The sequence below is a fragment of the Schistocerca nitens genome, chromosome 2 (assembly GCF_023898315.1).
Source record: "Schistocerca nitens isolate TAMUIC-IGC-003100 chromosome 2, iqSchNite1.1, whole genome shotgun sequence".
Lineage (NCBI taxonomy): Eukaryota > Metazoa > Arthropoda > Insecta > Orthoptera > Acrididae > Schistocerca > Schistocerca nitens.
The window spans coordinates 679,792,646-679,810,744 of record NC_064615.1 but is presented as its reverse complement, the minus strand read 5'-3'; the positions used below and the strand labels follow the sequence as shown (position 1 = coordinate 679,810,744).

Below are 18,099 nucleotides of genomic sequence, written 5' to 3'. Positions count from 1 at the left end.
TCACAAAGTATTGATCCAGAAGTTGGACCATTATGGAATACAGAGAATATCTCACAATTGGTTCACCTCTTACTGTAACAACAGACAGCAAAAGGTCCTTACCCACAGTGTTGAGAATGGGTATGATGTGGGGTATAAGTGGGGCATGGTTAAATGAGGGGTGCCCCAGGGATCAGTGTTGGGGCCATTCCTGTTTCTTATTTATATAAATGATATGCCCTCTAGTATTAAAACTGATTCTAAAATATTTCTGTTTGCTGATGACACTAGCTCAATAGTAAACAATATTGCTTGCAATGCTGGCACTGTTTCAAATAGTGCCGTTCATGAGATAAGTCAATGGCTTGTAGAAAAGGAATGGGCATATGATTAGTGAAACTGAACAGTTCAGATTTCTAGGTGTTCAAATAGACAGTAAACTGTCATGGAAAGCCCACATTCAGAATCCTGTTCAAAGACTTAATGCTGCCATTTTTACTATTTGAACAGTATCTAAAGTAAGTGATAGTTCACCATGAAAAGTAGTCTACTTTGCTTACTTTCATTCGCTTAAGACATATGGTGTTATATTTTGGGGTAACTCTTCCCATTCTCAAAGCATATTTTTGACTCAGAAATGGGCAGTTTGGGCATAAGTGGTGTAAGTTCGCGAACCTCTTGTCAGCTGCTGTTCATTAGTCTGGGTATTCTGACACTGGCCTCTCAATATACATATCTTTTACTCTTTGTTATTAACAAATATCAGCTTATTCCCAAGAATTAGCAGCTTTCACTCTGTTAATACTAGGCCAAAATCCAATCTGCATTTGGATTCCACATCCTTGACTCTTGTACAGAAAGGTGTGCCGTATACTGCTGCATCTATTTTCAATGAGCTACCACAAAAATTCAAAAATCTTAGAAGTAATCCATGCACTTTCACATTAAAACTAAAGGGTTTCCTCATGGGTCACTCCTTCTATTCTGTCGAGGAGTTCCTTGTAAAATTAAGCTGATTCCTGTGTTATATTGCTGATTCCACTTACATCAACTTATGGCTTATCTTTTTTTGGGTTCATAAACATTTTATTTTATCTGTTATTACTTCTATGTTTTAATTTCATGTACCGACATGGTCCAAGACCTTGGAGATTTGTTCCTCAATTTGGTATATGGAACTAGACATGTAAAATAAACATTGGTGACATGTTAAGCGGTCAATAGCCACATAAACAAGACTGGATGTGTTGGTAAGTTTTCAGACAACGTCCTTCTTCAGATATAATTACTAACAGAAAATGCATAAGTGTACCACACACACACACACACACACACACACACACACACACACACACACACACAGTTGAGCTGCAGCACGAGTACAATGCAGTCAATAGGGACAATGTAGCCATGAACCCGCATACGTGCGTGCGTGTGTGTGTGTGTGTGTGTGTGTGTGTGTGTGTGTGTGTGTGTGTGTGCATAGCAACTTATTCAGTCTTACTTATGTGCCTACTGATCTCAATGTCTAATCGAAATGGAGGTTTTTTTGACCGTAATTTCACAATCATATATATAAAAAAAAACTTTAATATGGCAATGGAAATCCTGAATGGCATGTAAACAATGGTATACTGAAACATTCAGTTGCTCTGCAGCATTAGGAAAGTGTGTAGTTATACGTATGCTCCAAGATGCACTGTAAGTTTGGAAGCTGAGTTATCCGTAACTTGTTTATAAGCTTATTCACCGCTGAATCCTTTGTTTATACTGTCAATGATTGTCTTTCCTTGTACTTTTTGTGAAATTTGCAGAGATAATGTTGTTGAGAACTTAAAAACAGAAAGAACATGATTTGAAAACTTACTTTGCAGAAGATTTCTCTTTAGTTGGAGAGATTTCTGGTGGTTTGCTGGAATGACTGTCCTTCCTTGGAGAAGGAGATGTCACTCTTCCCCCTCTCTCTGGTATTTCAAATTCTTCCCATTCAATGCCCTCAGTCATATCACCATATTCCTGAAATTCAAAGTGAAGCAATATTTTATAAATATGCCATTCATCCTTCAGATGTACATGGCTGTTTCTCTAGTCTTTCTTTTAATCTTTCTTCTTTTCATTGTTCTTTTACTTTCCTGTTTTGTTTTTCATGCCCTTTAGTCACTCATGACTTCCAGCCCCAGAGTGCATTACACTACTACCATAATACTTATAACTCTGTTTTCGCATCTCGTCATGAATTTAAAGAAGCTCATAGAAAATCTGATGTTTTCACAGTATTGCAATGAGAGGGGAAAAAAGAAACAGAACTGATCATGTTAATCTGTTATTGTTCACACTGACTGCTGAAGTTGATTCCGTGCTATTTCACTCAAAATAAATCAAAACGAGTGTCTTTAATAGTTTGATGGTCTGTAAAACCTAACAATGCATTTCATATTTTTATTTGTGTGGCATATAATTTATATGTGATCTGCAATAATTATTTTGTGGTTTTGTTTGGCAGCATTGTTATTAGGATATTGCATCATTGTTGTGTATTCTACAACTGGCCTAACAATGGAGAATGATATGTAACCCATTCAATCAGTATTTCTGAAACGATATGTATACCACACTACAAAATATAATATTTCTAATCATTTTTATATATGCAATTTTATATTATTTGAGTATGGAGTCAATTTATATACCATTACCCTCTTAATTTTTACAATAAAAAGAGATAAAGAGCTCCCATCAGTACTACTAGCTCATAACACAGAATATGAAATGAAAAGAAATCAGTCACTATCTTACGGTTTATAATGACACTGTCAACTCCAGATAACAGTAGTAGGGTGAAGAATTGGACTTTACACCAAAATCAAATGATTTGCTGTTTTCTGCGTTGTATACAAAAGAAAATGAAATTAAGATCTAAAAACAAAAGGAATCATATCTACTATTAGTTCTTACAGAATTTTCCTTATTTTATGCATATGATTTATCTTATTATTTTATTTGAAAAATGCTTGCTATACACCTCTGTCAGTTTGCTTCACTGTGTTTCATCATAGTAATGGTGAGACGTATTTACAAGATAACAAGATTATATCAGAAGTATCTTATATGTTTCTCCATGAAATACATTTTTCAGGAATGATTACAATATTCCTCTGAATCTTTACTAAGTAAATAAAGAAACACTCTTCATAGCATTGTACGGCTGGTTTACAAACTTTGTGGACATTATTAACAAATAAAATTCTAACATACCTGGCTGTATTGCTGCTGTGACTGTGGTGTATTCTTGCGTTGATGCTGCCGCAGCTTGAACTGCAAAAAACTGTCATTGGGATCTTCTGTCTCATTTTTAGGAGGAGGCCATCGCCATTTCCCAATGCGAACAGTCTTTGCTCGTCCATATGGATCTAAGAATGGTCTAGCTTCTGAAGGGTCAGAATGGTCAGGAGGTGGTGGCATAGGTGGAGGGGGAGGAGGTGGTGCCATTCCAGGTGATGGTGCCTAAAAACACCAAGAATATGATATATATTTTCACATCTTAACCATAACAGAATGTTAGATAAAGGAATGTGATGAAACTATTGATAAGCAAAAGACAAATAGCATACAATACAAAATCTTTATTTTTATAGAAGCCAAGGAACAGAAGTAAGGAATAGACACATAGCCATCTTTTGCAACTTAAAGTCAAAACTTAAATGATTTTCAAATGTTCTTTCATCATTGATTTCCCTCTTCTATGGATTTATGGTGCCTCCATTAATCAGGAAACCTGGTTCTTTCATTCAATTCCTGAATATTTAATCTCTTTTGATGGAAAATGTAACTACATCTTATGTTTACATCAAATCTGATTTGTGAATATGTCCAATGCTTTAATTATACTTCATTTACACTATCTGCTATCTGATTAACAGTCCTTGGAAAAAAAATCCTATGTGTAATTCTGAGTTGTGAAGAGTAGATTTATATTTCTTGTGATACAAGAGAATAATAACATCTTTACGAAAATGCATTGTTTTCATGGGATATGAATTATGCAACAATCTTTGTTCATTTATGTTAACCTTTAAGTTCCTTTTGGTTATAGTTCTTGCTCACTAAATAAGTGGCACAAACCAGCAAAACATGAGTGCATGCTACTTCTGTCAAAATGCCAACTTATCATGTGAATAATAAGCAAATGAAGCAAAACAGCGTTGTTTTAGTTGTCTGCGTTGTGTACATGGCAAGAGGTACACCACAACACAAAGGGAGGCCACGCCACCACACCACTTGCCTGGGACTTTCTCAGTTCCAAGCAGCCGTCTCCAGATGGCACTTGCCAATCAGGACTACAATCTGCTTCTGTGCCACGTCCTTCAGTGTGTTGTATTTGTCTGCTGATACATGCTGTCAGCTGTCACAGAGAGTGCTGTCAACAGTGGACTATTTTGCTCCTGTCTAACACTGGGAAGGATGGAGGTCCTTCTGCCAACAGGCACAAAAGTTGACTTGCTGCGGAAACTCTGACAGTTCCTGCAGTTTCCCTGGTTTTGATAGTGCCAGCATCTCATGTGATTATGCTATGGATCAAAGTTCCCAGAAGTCCATTCAGAAGACTATAGTTTTGACTTAGCAGTCACTATTTACATATCAATGGTGACAGTTAATTGCAAATGTCTGCATAGTACTTTCAGTCATAGTGATAATATAACAGAATGCCAAGAGACATCAAAGTTACTTAGAGTTCATTGTATTAGTTGTACAACATCTAGTGCTATGCACCAAAGTTAAGAACAATATTGTATCATAACTACAGGGTGTACATAAAGTCCAGGAATACTTTCAATTATTTATTGCACAAGAACAAAAAATTGTACAGATATCACACATATGTTATTTTGAAGAGAAACCCTGAAAGCTACATTCATGTATACCGCCACAGTGTGGTTTGGTAATTTGTCGATAATCAACACTAGTTATAAATATGGTGAGTTCAGGTTTAAAGCAAGCTTTCTGTCTGTTGGAGTTCGACATAAACAAGTATGCTACAGCTGTTCAATGGATGTTTAGAGCCAAGTATGGTAAGAAGCCACCAACAAGGAAGGCCCTTTACCACTGGCACAACAAATTTGTTACGACGAGTTGCTTGTGCCCGGCAAAGAGAAGCAGATGTCCCAGTGTGAGGGAAATGAATATGGAGCGCATACGAGAGACATTCATAAGAAGTCCAAAGAAATTGGTGTGTCATGCATCCCATGAACTCAAAATGGCTTCAATGACAGTGTGGAAAGTCCTGCGACAGAAGCTGTCTACGAAACCATTCAAATTGGAGCTAGTGCAGAAGGTCAATGACAACAACAAAAGACAAGCGTTTTGAGTTTTGTTCACAGTTGCAACAACTGAATGAGGATGGGGATGGCATTCTTGATCGCTTAATTTTTAGCAACGAAACCACTTTTCACACTAATGGGAAAGTGAACCGTCATAATTGTCGAATCTGAGGTACAAGGCATCCATACAAATGCATTGAATTTGAGCGTGATTCCCCAAAGATAAATGTTTTTTGTGCCTAGTCATGTCGAAAACTGTACGGGACATTCTTCTTCACCAAGAGCACTGTCACTGGATATTCCTACTTGGACATGTTGCAGCAATGGCTGATGCGTCAAATGCAATCGGACTCTTCGTTCATCTTTCAGCAGGATGGGGCTCCACCCCATTTTCATCATGAAGTTCATGGGTACCTGAACACAGAGCTGCCGCATCGATGGATCGGCCATGCTACAGAAGGGGACAGCTGCTTCATGAAATGGCCTCTCCAATCACCAGATCTCACTCCATGCAACTTTTTCTGTGGAGACACATTAAAGATCTGGTGTATGTACCGCCTCTACCACGTGATGTAGGAGAGCTCAAGGAGAGAATATGAGCAACTGCCACAGTCGACGATGCCATGTTGGGACGGGTATGGCAAAAATTCGATTACCGTATTGACGTCTGCTGGGTCACTCATAGTTCGCATATTGAATGTTTCTAAAAAACACTTTTAGAGTTTCTCTTCAAAATGCAATATGTATGACATTGTTACAATGTTTAGGTCTTGTGCAATAAATAATTGAAAGTGTTCCCAGACTTTATGTACACCCTGTATTAATAAATGTTATTGATTATTTATTATTGTTTGCCACAGTTCTGTTCTAATGCCACCCTCTCAAGAAAGTGTAAGATTTGATATAGTAGCATGTGTAGCTGTTGTTAAAGAGAAATATATTAAGTTGAATGGAGGCAATTATGAGAGATGTGAGACGTTCCAATACGTGGGAGTGCTGGTTATGGAGGATAGCAGAATAAGAGAAGAAATAAAATCTAGGATTGCTGCAGGAAATAGAGCTTACTGGGCCCTGATCAAGATCCTTCAGTATGTAGTCTGGGCAGAAAATCGAAGGTGACTGTCTATCGAACAGTCATAAGACTGGTGGTAATGTATGGCTCAGAAACATGGACAATGACTGTAGCAGAAGAAGAGCTCTTGAGAAGATGGGAGAGGAAAATATTAAGAAACATTTTCGGAGCCCTATATAAGGCGGGGCAATGGAGGATAAGGAGAAACAAGGAATTGGAAGAACTGTATAGAAATCCTGACTTGGTGACTGAAATTATGTGTAACAGATTGAGACGGCTGGGCCATGTAGAGTGAAAGTTGGAGGATTGAGCTGTCAAAATGGTTTACACAGGAAATCCAACTGGCAAAAGGAGCAAAGGGAGACCCAGAAGTGATGGCTGGAGGATGTTGAAAATGATTTGAGAAAGATTGGAGTCAGGGGATGGAAGAAACGAGCAGAAAATCGTCAGGATTGGGCTGTGATCATCAGAGAGGCCAAGGCCCTACACGGGCTGTAGTGCCAAGGAGTAAGTAAGTAAGCATGCATAGCACCAGCTTTTAGAATCATAGTACAAAATAACTTTTCTGCTACTGTTGATGTTTGGGCTGAATTGGTAGTAACAATCCATTACAGCACCTCAACAATCCACAATATTTAAAATGAAAAATTAGAGTTATTTTTTGCACAGTATAGCCATTCAACTTATTTAGAAAATTATTCTTGTAAATACTGTGAATCAATAGAAATTTCTATGCATCTAACTTTCAACAATTATTGAACACAAACACTTCTTGCAGAACACAAATGAACGATGACTTAATTTTAATAGCAAATTCTGCTTCTAGATTAAATATCACAAATGTCTGCAACATTTTCAACAAAAGAATGGCATTTTTCACAAGGGAGTAGCCACTAAAGTTTTGCATAGAAAACACACAATTATTACAAGGGCATATCACTCCTCATCAAGTCATCAGAAAAACAGACATTTTTGGAGACAGTATAGCATTGTTGTCTATGCTGAGGAGGAGAAGATGGCTCGAGAGACCGGTGAGAAGATGGTAGCTAAAATATTATGAAACAATACAACAGTTGGTTCATAGCTTTTATTATCTGCATGGCAGAATGCAGAGTGTGTCAGTTACATATTATTATCATAGCAGGTACTGACAATTTGAAGCAATCAGACAAGGCATGCCACAGAGTCCTACTTTTTGGTACTCTGTTGTTTCTGATATACATGACTGATCTACTTGCATTGTCACAAGATGCACTGCAAGAATAAAGCAACAGAAAAAGAAAATAGTGTTAAGTTTTTAGGATTACAGACAGACAACTATCTTGCTTGGTAAACCCATGCTCTAGAATTAATTATCTTAGGTCAGCTGGATCTAATACAAGTGATTTTTTTTTAAATGAAGAAACTAACTTATTCTTCATACTTCCACATAGCTTTCTATTACAAGTGATTTTTTTAAATGAAGAAACTAACTTATTCTTCATACTTCCACGCAGCTTTGTATGGAAGCGAAACGTCAATGTCAAACAGATCAGACCAGAAGAAAATAGAAGGTTTTGAAATGTGGTGCTGCAGGATAATACTGAAGATTAGATGAGTTTATCAGGAGGAGGTACAGAATCGAATTGGGCAGAAAAAAATTATGGGATTGGTTTACAAGACACATATTTTGGCATCAAGGAATGTCAATTTAGTTACCAAGGGAAGTGTTGAAGGTAGAAATTGTAGAGGGAAATGAGACTTGACTGCAGCAAGAAGGTTGAAATGGATGTAGGTTGCATTAGTTATGCAGAAATGAACAGGCTTTCACAGTACGGAACAGCTTGGAGAGCTGCATCCTGCCAGTGTAGACTAAAGACACAACCTCAACAACTTATGAAATTATTTTTCTTAGGAAATTCAACTTACAGGGATTGTATTTTCAAAATAAAGAAACATATTATTAGAATTATACATGGTGCCAGTTCTAGGATGTCTTTCAGGGACCTCTCCTAAAACCATGGTATTTTGACAACTTGTAATTCCTAACTCAATGCTGTCTTAAATTACGCTATTCACTTAAGGATAGCGCACATGAAATGACATTAGGCAGGCAAACACTCAGAGATTACATTAGGAGGCAGTGAGTTGCTAAGGGCGGCAAGGCTGGAAGTTGGATGGGTGGGTAATTTGTGTGGGGAATCACAGAGGAACTAGAATGTTCTAGAATAATCTTCACATAGGCAGACCTTCCATGAACTAAAATACCCATGAGACAGCTATGTTGAAGGGGAATTCCAGTACTGGTCTGCTATGTGTTATCTCAATATATTGAGAATTTTGTAAAATATTCCCTGTAGTTTGTTAACACTTCAGGTAAAGAACTACCTATTTTAATTAAAATACTAAGGGGGTAATGGAGGACAGAACTTAATAAATTTGTTTCCTCTGTTAGATTTTGTATGCATTCATTCATTTGCAAAATTGGGTATGTCAAATGGACTCATGGTGAGAGAGCTTGTGTCTAGTGGGAGGGGAGCCAGCTCTGATGTTGGCATGATTGTAATTACAAGTCTCTACTGGACAGCCTTGGAGGCAGATCATGTATATGAATGTTTCATTGGAACTGTTCATTTCTGAGTTAGTACCATATTTATCTAAGTACTAACCCTTTTCAGGCACTGTTCTGAGTGTCCAAAACAGCATCTGAATAACGAACAGTTATTATTTCACACTAATTACACAAAATTAATGTGTCATATAGGAAGTGACTATTCACTGAGTGTGGAAGTACAATTTCCGATTGTGATGATGTTTAGAATGATGGTAGGTCCATGTTCTTGAGTCAAAATGCTGTTTCCACAAAATGGGTAAGTAATTCCAGCACATGGCTTTGCAAGAATTTCTAATCCCCCCCACTACTGCTCAATCACGCAGATGATCGTCTGACCAGATGCGCAAAGTATTACGGCCCGGTCTTTTGGTACAGCTTTATAATGCTCAAGTGAGCAAGTGCCTCTTTCTGTAAAGTCCTGTGTGGTAGTGCAAACTTCATTATATACTATTTTACAGTTTTACGCATTTTCTCAGTTCAAAGTGCTTGAGTCCTATAAACAGCTAGTGAATGGATAGGCACAACAGAAAGACAGCTAAACATACAAGCTTTTGGCCAAAAGGCCTCCTTCTGAATTAGACGAGATCATACACATGCACATTCAAGCAAACACAACTTTCACACACGTGACCACAGTCTCTAGCTGCCAAGCACACTGTCACCATTTTATTCTGGATTTTTCATTGTTTGACAAATGGATAGTTTTTTTTCTGTAATGAGTATCTGTTTCATGCTAAAGACAATCATTAACATAACTGATGTAAGTATCTTTAGCAGCAAACAACAGGAAAGAAGTAGGAAGAGGTTGGAAGATGACATACACGCGTAAGAAGTTCAAAATATGGGGTTTGCAGGATCACAGGGAGATCTGAAGCAGAATTCCCATGTATACAGTTTAGATGAACTAGCATGGAACTAAGTACTCTTGTGGTAGATTCTGGCTTATTTTTATTTATTTGACATTGATCTTGCATGTAGAGCATGTTTTTAATATTATACTTAATGTAATTTCAAAGCCTTAATCAATGCAGCTCCAAGCAGATATTGGCTAGGCAGAAGTGTTCCCAAACATAACAAATAACTGTTACACCAGCCGGTGAGCTCATATTATAGGCAGTGCGCATCAGCACACTGTCTCTTGTGAAGTGGGGTGGGATTCAACTGAAGCTTGTTGTCTGACAAAACAAAGACACTCTCCAAGCATGCAAATATAGTTATAGTTGATATATTAAAAAGTGCCTAGAGAGAAATGATCTCCACAAACAGGATTACTGGGATTTCCTTGGGGGGGGGGGGGGGAGAGTTAAATTTTAATATAAACTTGTTTATTAACCTTAAAGAATGAAAAGATTTTCTTCAGACAAGTTTTGGAATGGTAACTAAATTACCAAAATTTTACCAAGAGTAAAAGAGTCATTATTGTTGTAAGACACTTCCCACAGTAAACAACCACCTCAAGGGAAGTCAAGAATTTGCAAAGTTGGGAATGTGCACGTTTCTAGGCAATTTAATAAAATAAACATATAAGATTTAATTCAATGTCTGTTTGTCTTTGCTTATGACTAACCTATATCCCAACTCTATGTTTTGCTTATTCACCATTTTTATTTACTTATTCCACTATCCACCCATGCACAGCAAAATACAGTATGTATGTTGTCCAAATGAACATTTAAATTTTATATGATATCATTACAAGGAAATGGAACATACAAGTATGTACATATAATAATACACACAAAACATAAATAATGATTGGAACAAGTACTCCTGCTGGAAGTAGTTTGGGATTCCTCATTTAATGAGCACATTGTGGAAGCAGTTGTCAATATTCACAAGGATCTCCTCCACACTGATTCATGGAATGAAAAACTCATCTGATCTAAACATGTAATGATTTTCTACCAGTGATAGCACTGACAGAATGACAAAAGGCACTCTAATCTCTGGCAGTAAATTGTTTGAATCCATTCACCAATAAAAATGTTGATGTAAGGAAGGCAATATAACAAATATAAAACAACACATTGTGAATCTTCATCCTTATTCTTCATATTCAGGGTAAAGGTAGCATAGGAAAAAAATTACTTCAGTGTCTAATTGTTCCAGTTCTCTGGTTGTTTCATTTTTATGAGGTAATAATGTTGTTCTGTCTCTATAGCAATAACACCAAAAAGTTTTCTCCCAGAAAACTCACTCAGTAAAATAATATCAGAAACTAATTGTAACAGCTTACCTTAGTGTATGATGTTGTAGATTCAACTGAACTCTTCCTATTCTTGAGCTCAGACAATACATTTGTGAAAGCTGAGTGTGCATTTTTTGTGGGGCTCATTTTCCTAGGTGAAGATGCAGCTTCTTTGAGAGGAGAACCCTGCTGAGGAATCTGAAAGATTATAACCTGCAGTTGAACAATGGAAAATCCAGAATGGAATGTAACAATATTATGAACAGGATTACTGCTACCCACCATATAGTGGAGATGCTGAATCGTAGATAGGCTCAACAAAAAGACAGTCAGAAAGGGTCATGAGATCTTCTGTCAATTGGAAAACTTTTTCTCTTTCCCTCCCACCACTTCCACATAATTAGCTTGCTAGACCTAAGAGAAGGGGCTGTCACTGACCCATCAAATAAAAGTTGATTATAACTGGCAATTAATGCAGTAATATGTTGTACCCGCTACAAATGGCTTAACATCAATGACTTTACTTTCTGACAGTCTTTTTGTTGTGCCTATCTGTGACTCAGCATCTCTGCTATATGGTGAGTGAGGAACTGTCTTTTTCATAATATAATTTGTAGTAGGTAATATATTAATCTGAGAGATTCTTCAGTACTGAGACCCAGTTACTGAGGAGTAAGAAAGAAACAAGGACAAATGGAAGATATTCTGGGTGTCTTAAATGTAGAATTTGAAATCATCAACAAAGAAGTTATAATCTGCATGTACATTTATACTCCATACGTCATCCTAAAATGTGTGGTGGAGGGAAAAAAACGTTCTATAGCTGTAATATGATACTCATACCTACAAAGCTTTGCCTTTAGCAACTACTGCACTGCCTACATTATCAAGAAAGACCTTGTAATTTTGTACTGTCTAATGAAACTAAATATGTATGTCAAACCTGTGGGGGTTTTGGTGGCTGTTTACTTGTAGGCCCATTGGCGGAGGCAGGTGTCGCAGCGTACTGCAGCACAGATGTAGTCTGGCGTTTTTCAGTTGACCAGAGTTCTCCATTTTCCGGCTCTCGAAAAGATACCTAATTTTTGGGGGTATAAAATGCTCCTTTAGAGATAAGTACAGTTATTAACATGTGTTGAAGGTTTATAATGATGATGCAAAAAATGATGAGTAGATTCTTCGAAATTCAATATTCAGTCTGAATTTAAAAAAATACCTTTTTTTAAGGATACTGAATTTTAGTGTGATTTACTCCTGACAACAGTTCCACTTCCATAAAATTACATAACTCATTGTGAAAAGATCTGGTTTACTGCAGTTATTATATTCCTCTGTTTTATAACCACAAGTTAAATTTTATTGCTAAGTGAAATGCAGGGCTACAGAAAATCAAATGGTATGGCATATTAGTACCTATTTTTATTCAGTGTGAGTTATGGATAAGGAAATTTAGAGATCCCATACCATTTCCGATAAATTATTAATGCTCATCAGAGATGAGTAAATTTCTTAAAATATTTTATTTTGTTGAATGAAAAAAGAAAAACACGTTGTGCAACTCAAACTGCTGCACATTTCAATCTTAAAATTTCAAGACTCCTGCATTACTTTAGTGTTTTCTGAACACTGTAGCTCACCAAAAAGTTAAAAAAGTGTAAAAAAAAGACTCATTATTATCTTCTTTCATGGATTATTTTTGATTTCTTACTCAAACTGAAAGAATTTCTATGTAATATTTTTGAAGAAACATACACAATTTAAAATATTTAGGAATAACAAATGGCCCCATTAAAAGCTATAGCTAGCAAATTTAAATTATCCTTGCAAATCATATAGCTGCATTCTTTTTAATGTTGTAAAAAAATTATTTTTGTTTTCGAGTCAGCTCTGAAATTCTGATGCGGTACAGGCTTCTCCTGCTCTTTGGTTCACCAACTGCACGGCACAGGTTATCATACTGAATTTGCTACACAGCTGCATGTTGCTATAACACATCTTGTTTTTGAAGAACTACTTACATCAGAAGTTACTGGTACCTCCAAAAGTAACTTTCAAAATCTTTTCCACGTACTGAATCAGTCATGCAATGCAATGTTACAATTTAACATTACTTAAATAAAGAAGATAATGAAATCACAAACAGTATCCACCATATTACCATGCACTTGCATCAGACAGACACCAAGAATATTAAGAAAATAAACTTTGTCAAAGTGACAAAAGAAAGGCAAGCAAGTGTTGCAGATTCACATGTAGTGCCTGTTACAGAAATTAATGAACATTTACAACAAGCTCAGTGCAACCAATATTGTGATATGTCCCACATATCAGTTTATTGCCCTCAATGTAAAATAATATGCCACTGGTTACAAAGCCAAATACAGAAGTAGACCAGAAGAAGCTATGAGAATAAAATGTGTGACTCACTAGAACATAGACTAAACAGCACATAAAATAAAGTTGATGTTCTAAGCACAGTACACAGTAAGTACATGGTGAATGCTCTTCCAGTCCAACGAATGTAATTTGTTACTGAAAGTGGCACAAGAAAAAAGTCACCCAGTTTATACATCTGTCTTGTCAGCTGCGCCGCACACCAACAAGCAATGCTATCTGCAAGCAAGTCTACAAGTGTCAGTGAAAATCTCATATTTCAACCAGTCATATTCATCTTTTCCACTACAGTCAACAAGCACCCTGTCTGCTTTGTTGAGCGGGTGTTAGTGCACCATGTCTCTTGACTTTTAAATTCACTACATGAGATTAACTCACCCATGCAGTTGTAGATGTAGATCAGTTTTTATGAGAGCTGAATCATTTTATAATCAGACGGATTATCATCAGTATAAATATGTCTTGTGCTGGGCACTGAAACATTCCAGTAATTGACCAGGTTTGGAAGAATTCGGGTATCATAGGATCACGAGATCTTCTGTCAAACAGGAAAGCTTTTCCTCTTTCGCCCCCAAGAGTGACACATAATTAGCTTCGTGGACCTAGACAAGTGGCTGTCACTGACCCATCAAATAAAAGTTGGATTATAAAGGGATATTAATGCAGTAATATGCTGAACCCACTAGAAATGACTTTACATCACTGTCTGTGGAAGTAGACTAATGGTCAATCAATCTGTCTTTGAAAATGTTAACTACATATGATAGAGGAACATCAAGAGTGTTTGGCTGATGATTAATCTACAATAATATTATACCTTTGGGAATGTTTCCAGTTAGACTGTTCCCATCTCCTGTTTCAAAATTGGTCAGTTTCTATCTCTATGGTCAAATGAGCAACTCATCTGATTACAGAAGCTCACATTTTTGGTCAGTTTGACAGTGATTATTCCTAATGCTACACAGTTCCTTATTTCGGCTGCATGTGCCATTTTCTCATTCAAGATATCAGCTAATATTCTGTACAAAGTTATTTAGCTGATATTAAACTGTTTATTTAGGATATTCTACGTGTTCTAATGCTGCAGCTATGGCTTTAATACTATGCATTAAATTTGAACATGCTGAGCCACAATAGTATGACAGCGGACATCTCATATCCTCTCCCTTCTCTTTTCTCAAGTATGCAGCTGCCCCGCTACTACTGAAGATAACGGCGTCTGTTCCCCATTATTGAATAACTTCCCTGACAAGTAAATAGTTAAGCAGTATAACACAGATATTGAAATATGATAAACTTTAATTTCTGTATATTGTCTATGACTTTTTCTTCAAACAGAGAGGAAATTAACATTCTTCTAACTTAAGTTTAATTATCTAAATGCAATTAGCAAAGCATAGTTATTTTAAAATTTTCCCCTCGGGAACATGACAAAAGGATTCCACAGGCTATAACTGTTGCAATCAATTCCTTCCCAATCCTTGCTGTGGTGAAGAAATGGTTTGTTTCTATTTATCACACTATTATCAAGACATCATAGCCCATAAGAAAGATAAACTTTATGTCTTAGCTTGCTTTAAAATGTTTTACAACAAGTAAGGAAAGGGACAACTGCAAAAGCTATTATTTTCTTCTTCTGTTTTACATGTACTTTCACAAATTGGTCTGGACTGTAAACAGCAATTGTTGTCATTCTAATTCTTTTAAAAACTTATCATTTATTCACTTCATCAACTTATGATATGTAGTGCTGAGGAATCGGATGTAATAACACAAATTATTTGAAAAAAACATTCATTTTCTTCAGATATTATTTGCTTGGTATAGTGGCAATTCTTGGTTTTAACAATATACACTATTTGTGGTCAGCATTTGTCTTATAATTATGTTGCTGATTTCACTGTATTCTTGCTGAACTAAGAGCTGAGAAAGTCAAATATTAAAGAAAATACAAATATAAGTGCAACAGTTACCATATATTAGTGATGGGAGTAATGGGCTCGCAAAACAATGACAAAAGTTTAATTTAACTATCAAATACTTCCTTGCAATGTTTAAGATTATGAAAAACTTCTTTACATGCTCTCCTATATTCTCAGTGTCTAACAAAGAATGTAAAGTAAATGTTAAAAAAATATTTTGATCTAGGCACCTTCTTCTCTCTCTGTATTAATTTTTGAAAGTAAGGAAGCCTATTATTTCTACATTTTCATCCCAGGTTTTCCTTTGTCATAAATAATAAAATGTTTCACATTTAATTAAATATCTCAAGCACTTTCAACAAAATAAAAATGTAATGATTTCGAAGAGACTGCTGTTAATTCTAAAAGACAATTAAAAGTAATGAATAGCTAATGAGATTTTGAAATTTAAAAAACAGAAGTCAAGTCACAAAAATCCATAACTCGTTACAGATCTAGATTTCGATTATAACATAGTCATCATTGACGCTAAAATACAAAAAACAGGTAGAATCAGAACAGGTACAAAATGTGTATGTAACACAGTTATATGACTCAATATAAATTGGAACATAATAATAACATACCATTACCAGAAGTGTCATACAGGTATCAACATGTCAGAACATTAAAATGTGACAAATGACACTAGCCTTTATATGGCAGAAACAAAAGTACGACCATTGCTTACCAAGAGTCCAGAGGGCATGACTATGTGTCATTGAGAACCTGTAGTGCCTTCTATTGGAGTATACATTCAAGAAGCTATATTTTAATTTTCGTTGAACACCATAACCTTAAAATACAGTGTATATGTGATATGCAAATCACACAGCAAATATATGAATGCATAAAAACAAGCAACTGAATTGACTTGCAAATACATTTATGAAGGACACGTGGCGTCCCCTATGGGATTACATGGTGACAAAACCATTTTGAATTTTATAATAAGACTAATGGTTTAAATCTATTTACAAAGTTTTATACAGCAAATTTCAGTAATGTGTCAAAAACTATAAAAATTTACTTCGAATAAAATCTAAAAAAATTACAGTAAAATAAGATAACATAACATTGTATCACAAGTAATGAGGCACCCTCTTCAGGATTGCATTTGAGTGTGGTAATAATTTCCAGAGCTCTTTGTTAAAGTGCCAAATATTTGGACAAATATTCATTTACACACTTTCATATTTCTAATGTTACAAACTTCTAAAATTAAAATAAACAAAACAAAACAGAAAATAAAATAAAATAAAAAAATGTAGAAGAAAATTGTCATGGTACGACAACATACAAAAACTGTCAAAAAGCTACTGCATTCTCCATAACTGATAGAGCTCCATCTCTGTGTACAAATAAGAGAATACAGAACATAGTCAAAAAGCTAACACATTTTCCATACCCGATACTCTCTGGCAGCATATTATCAAGTCATCTACAAATATGTAAAAACAGAACCATTATGTCAAATATAAAACAGAATTATATATCTAAAAACAAAGATGATGTGACTTACCAAATGAAAGTGCTGGCAGGTCGACAGACACACAAACGAACACAAACATACACACAAAATTCAAGCTTTCGCAACAAACTGTTGCCTCATCAGGAAAGAGGGAAGGAGAGGGAAAGACGAAAGGATGTGGGTTTTAAGGGAGAGGGTAAGGAGTCATTCCAATCCCGGGAGCGGAAAGACTTACCTTAGGGCGAAAAAAGGACAGGTATACACTTGCACACACACACATATCCATCCACACATATACAGACACAAGCAGACATATTTAAAGTTTGGGCAGAGATGTCAGTCGAGGCGGAAGTGAAGAGGCAAAGATGATGTTGAATGACAGGTGAGGTATGAGTGGCGGCAACTTGAAATTAGCGGAGATTGCGGCCTGGTGGGTGATGGGAAGAGAGGATATATTGAAGAGCAAGTTCCCATCTCCGGAGTTTGGATAGGTTGGTGTTGGTGGGAAGTATCCAGATAACCCGGACGGTGTAACACTGTGCCAAGATGTGCTGGCCGTGCACCAAGGCATGTTTAGCCACAGGGTGATCCTCATTACCAACAAACACTGTCTGCCTGTGTCCATTCATGCGAATGGACAGTTTGTTGCTGGTCATTCCCACATAGAATGCATCACAGTGTAGGCAGGTCAGTTGGTAGATCACGTGGGTGCTTTCACACGTGGCTCTGCCTTTGATCGTGTACACCCTCCGGGTTACAGGACTGGAGTAGGTGGTGGTGGGAGGGTGCATGGGACAGGTTTTACACCGGGGGCGGTTACAAGGGTAGGAGCCAGAGGGTAGGGAAGGTGGTTTGGGGATTTCATAGGGATGAACTAAGAGGTTACGAAGGTTAGGTGGACGGCGGAAAGACACTCTTGGTGGAGTGGGGAGGATTTCATGAAGGATGGATCTCATTTCAGGGCAGGATTTGAGGAAGTCGTATCCCTGCTGGAGAGCCACATTCAGAATCTGATCCAGTCCCGGAAAGTATCCTGTCACAAGTGGGGCACTTTTGTGGTTCTTCTGTGGGAGGTTCTGGGTTTGAGAGGATGAGGAAGTGGCTTTGGTTATTTGCTTCTGTA

At 36.7% G+C, this 18,099-nt stretch overlaps 1 protein-coding gene across 1 annotated transcript in view; it reads right to left on the bottom strand.

Moving 5' to 3' along the window:
- LOC126236813 (unconventional myosin-XV) overlaps nt 1-18,099 on the bottom strand; it is a 498,803-nt gene that overhangs the window by 272,885 nt on the left and 207,819 nt on the right. Inside the window, exons 33-36 of the mRNA XM_049946408.1 lie at nt 12,094-12,228; nt 11,199-11,348; nt 3,235-3,483; nt 1,847-1,995 (exon numbers count right to left, since the gene is read on the bottom strand). Coding sequence (XP_049802365.1) covers nt 1,847-1,995; nt 3,235-3,483; nt 11,199-11,348; nt 12,094-12,228 — 683 coding nt within the window. The remainder of the gene's footprint in view (nt 1-1,846; nt 1,996-3,234; nt 3,484-11,198; nt 11,349-12,093; nt 12,229-18,099) is intronic.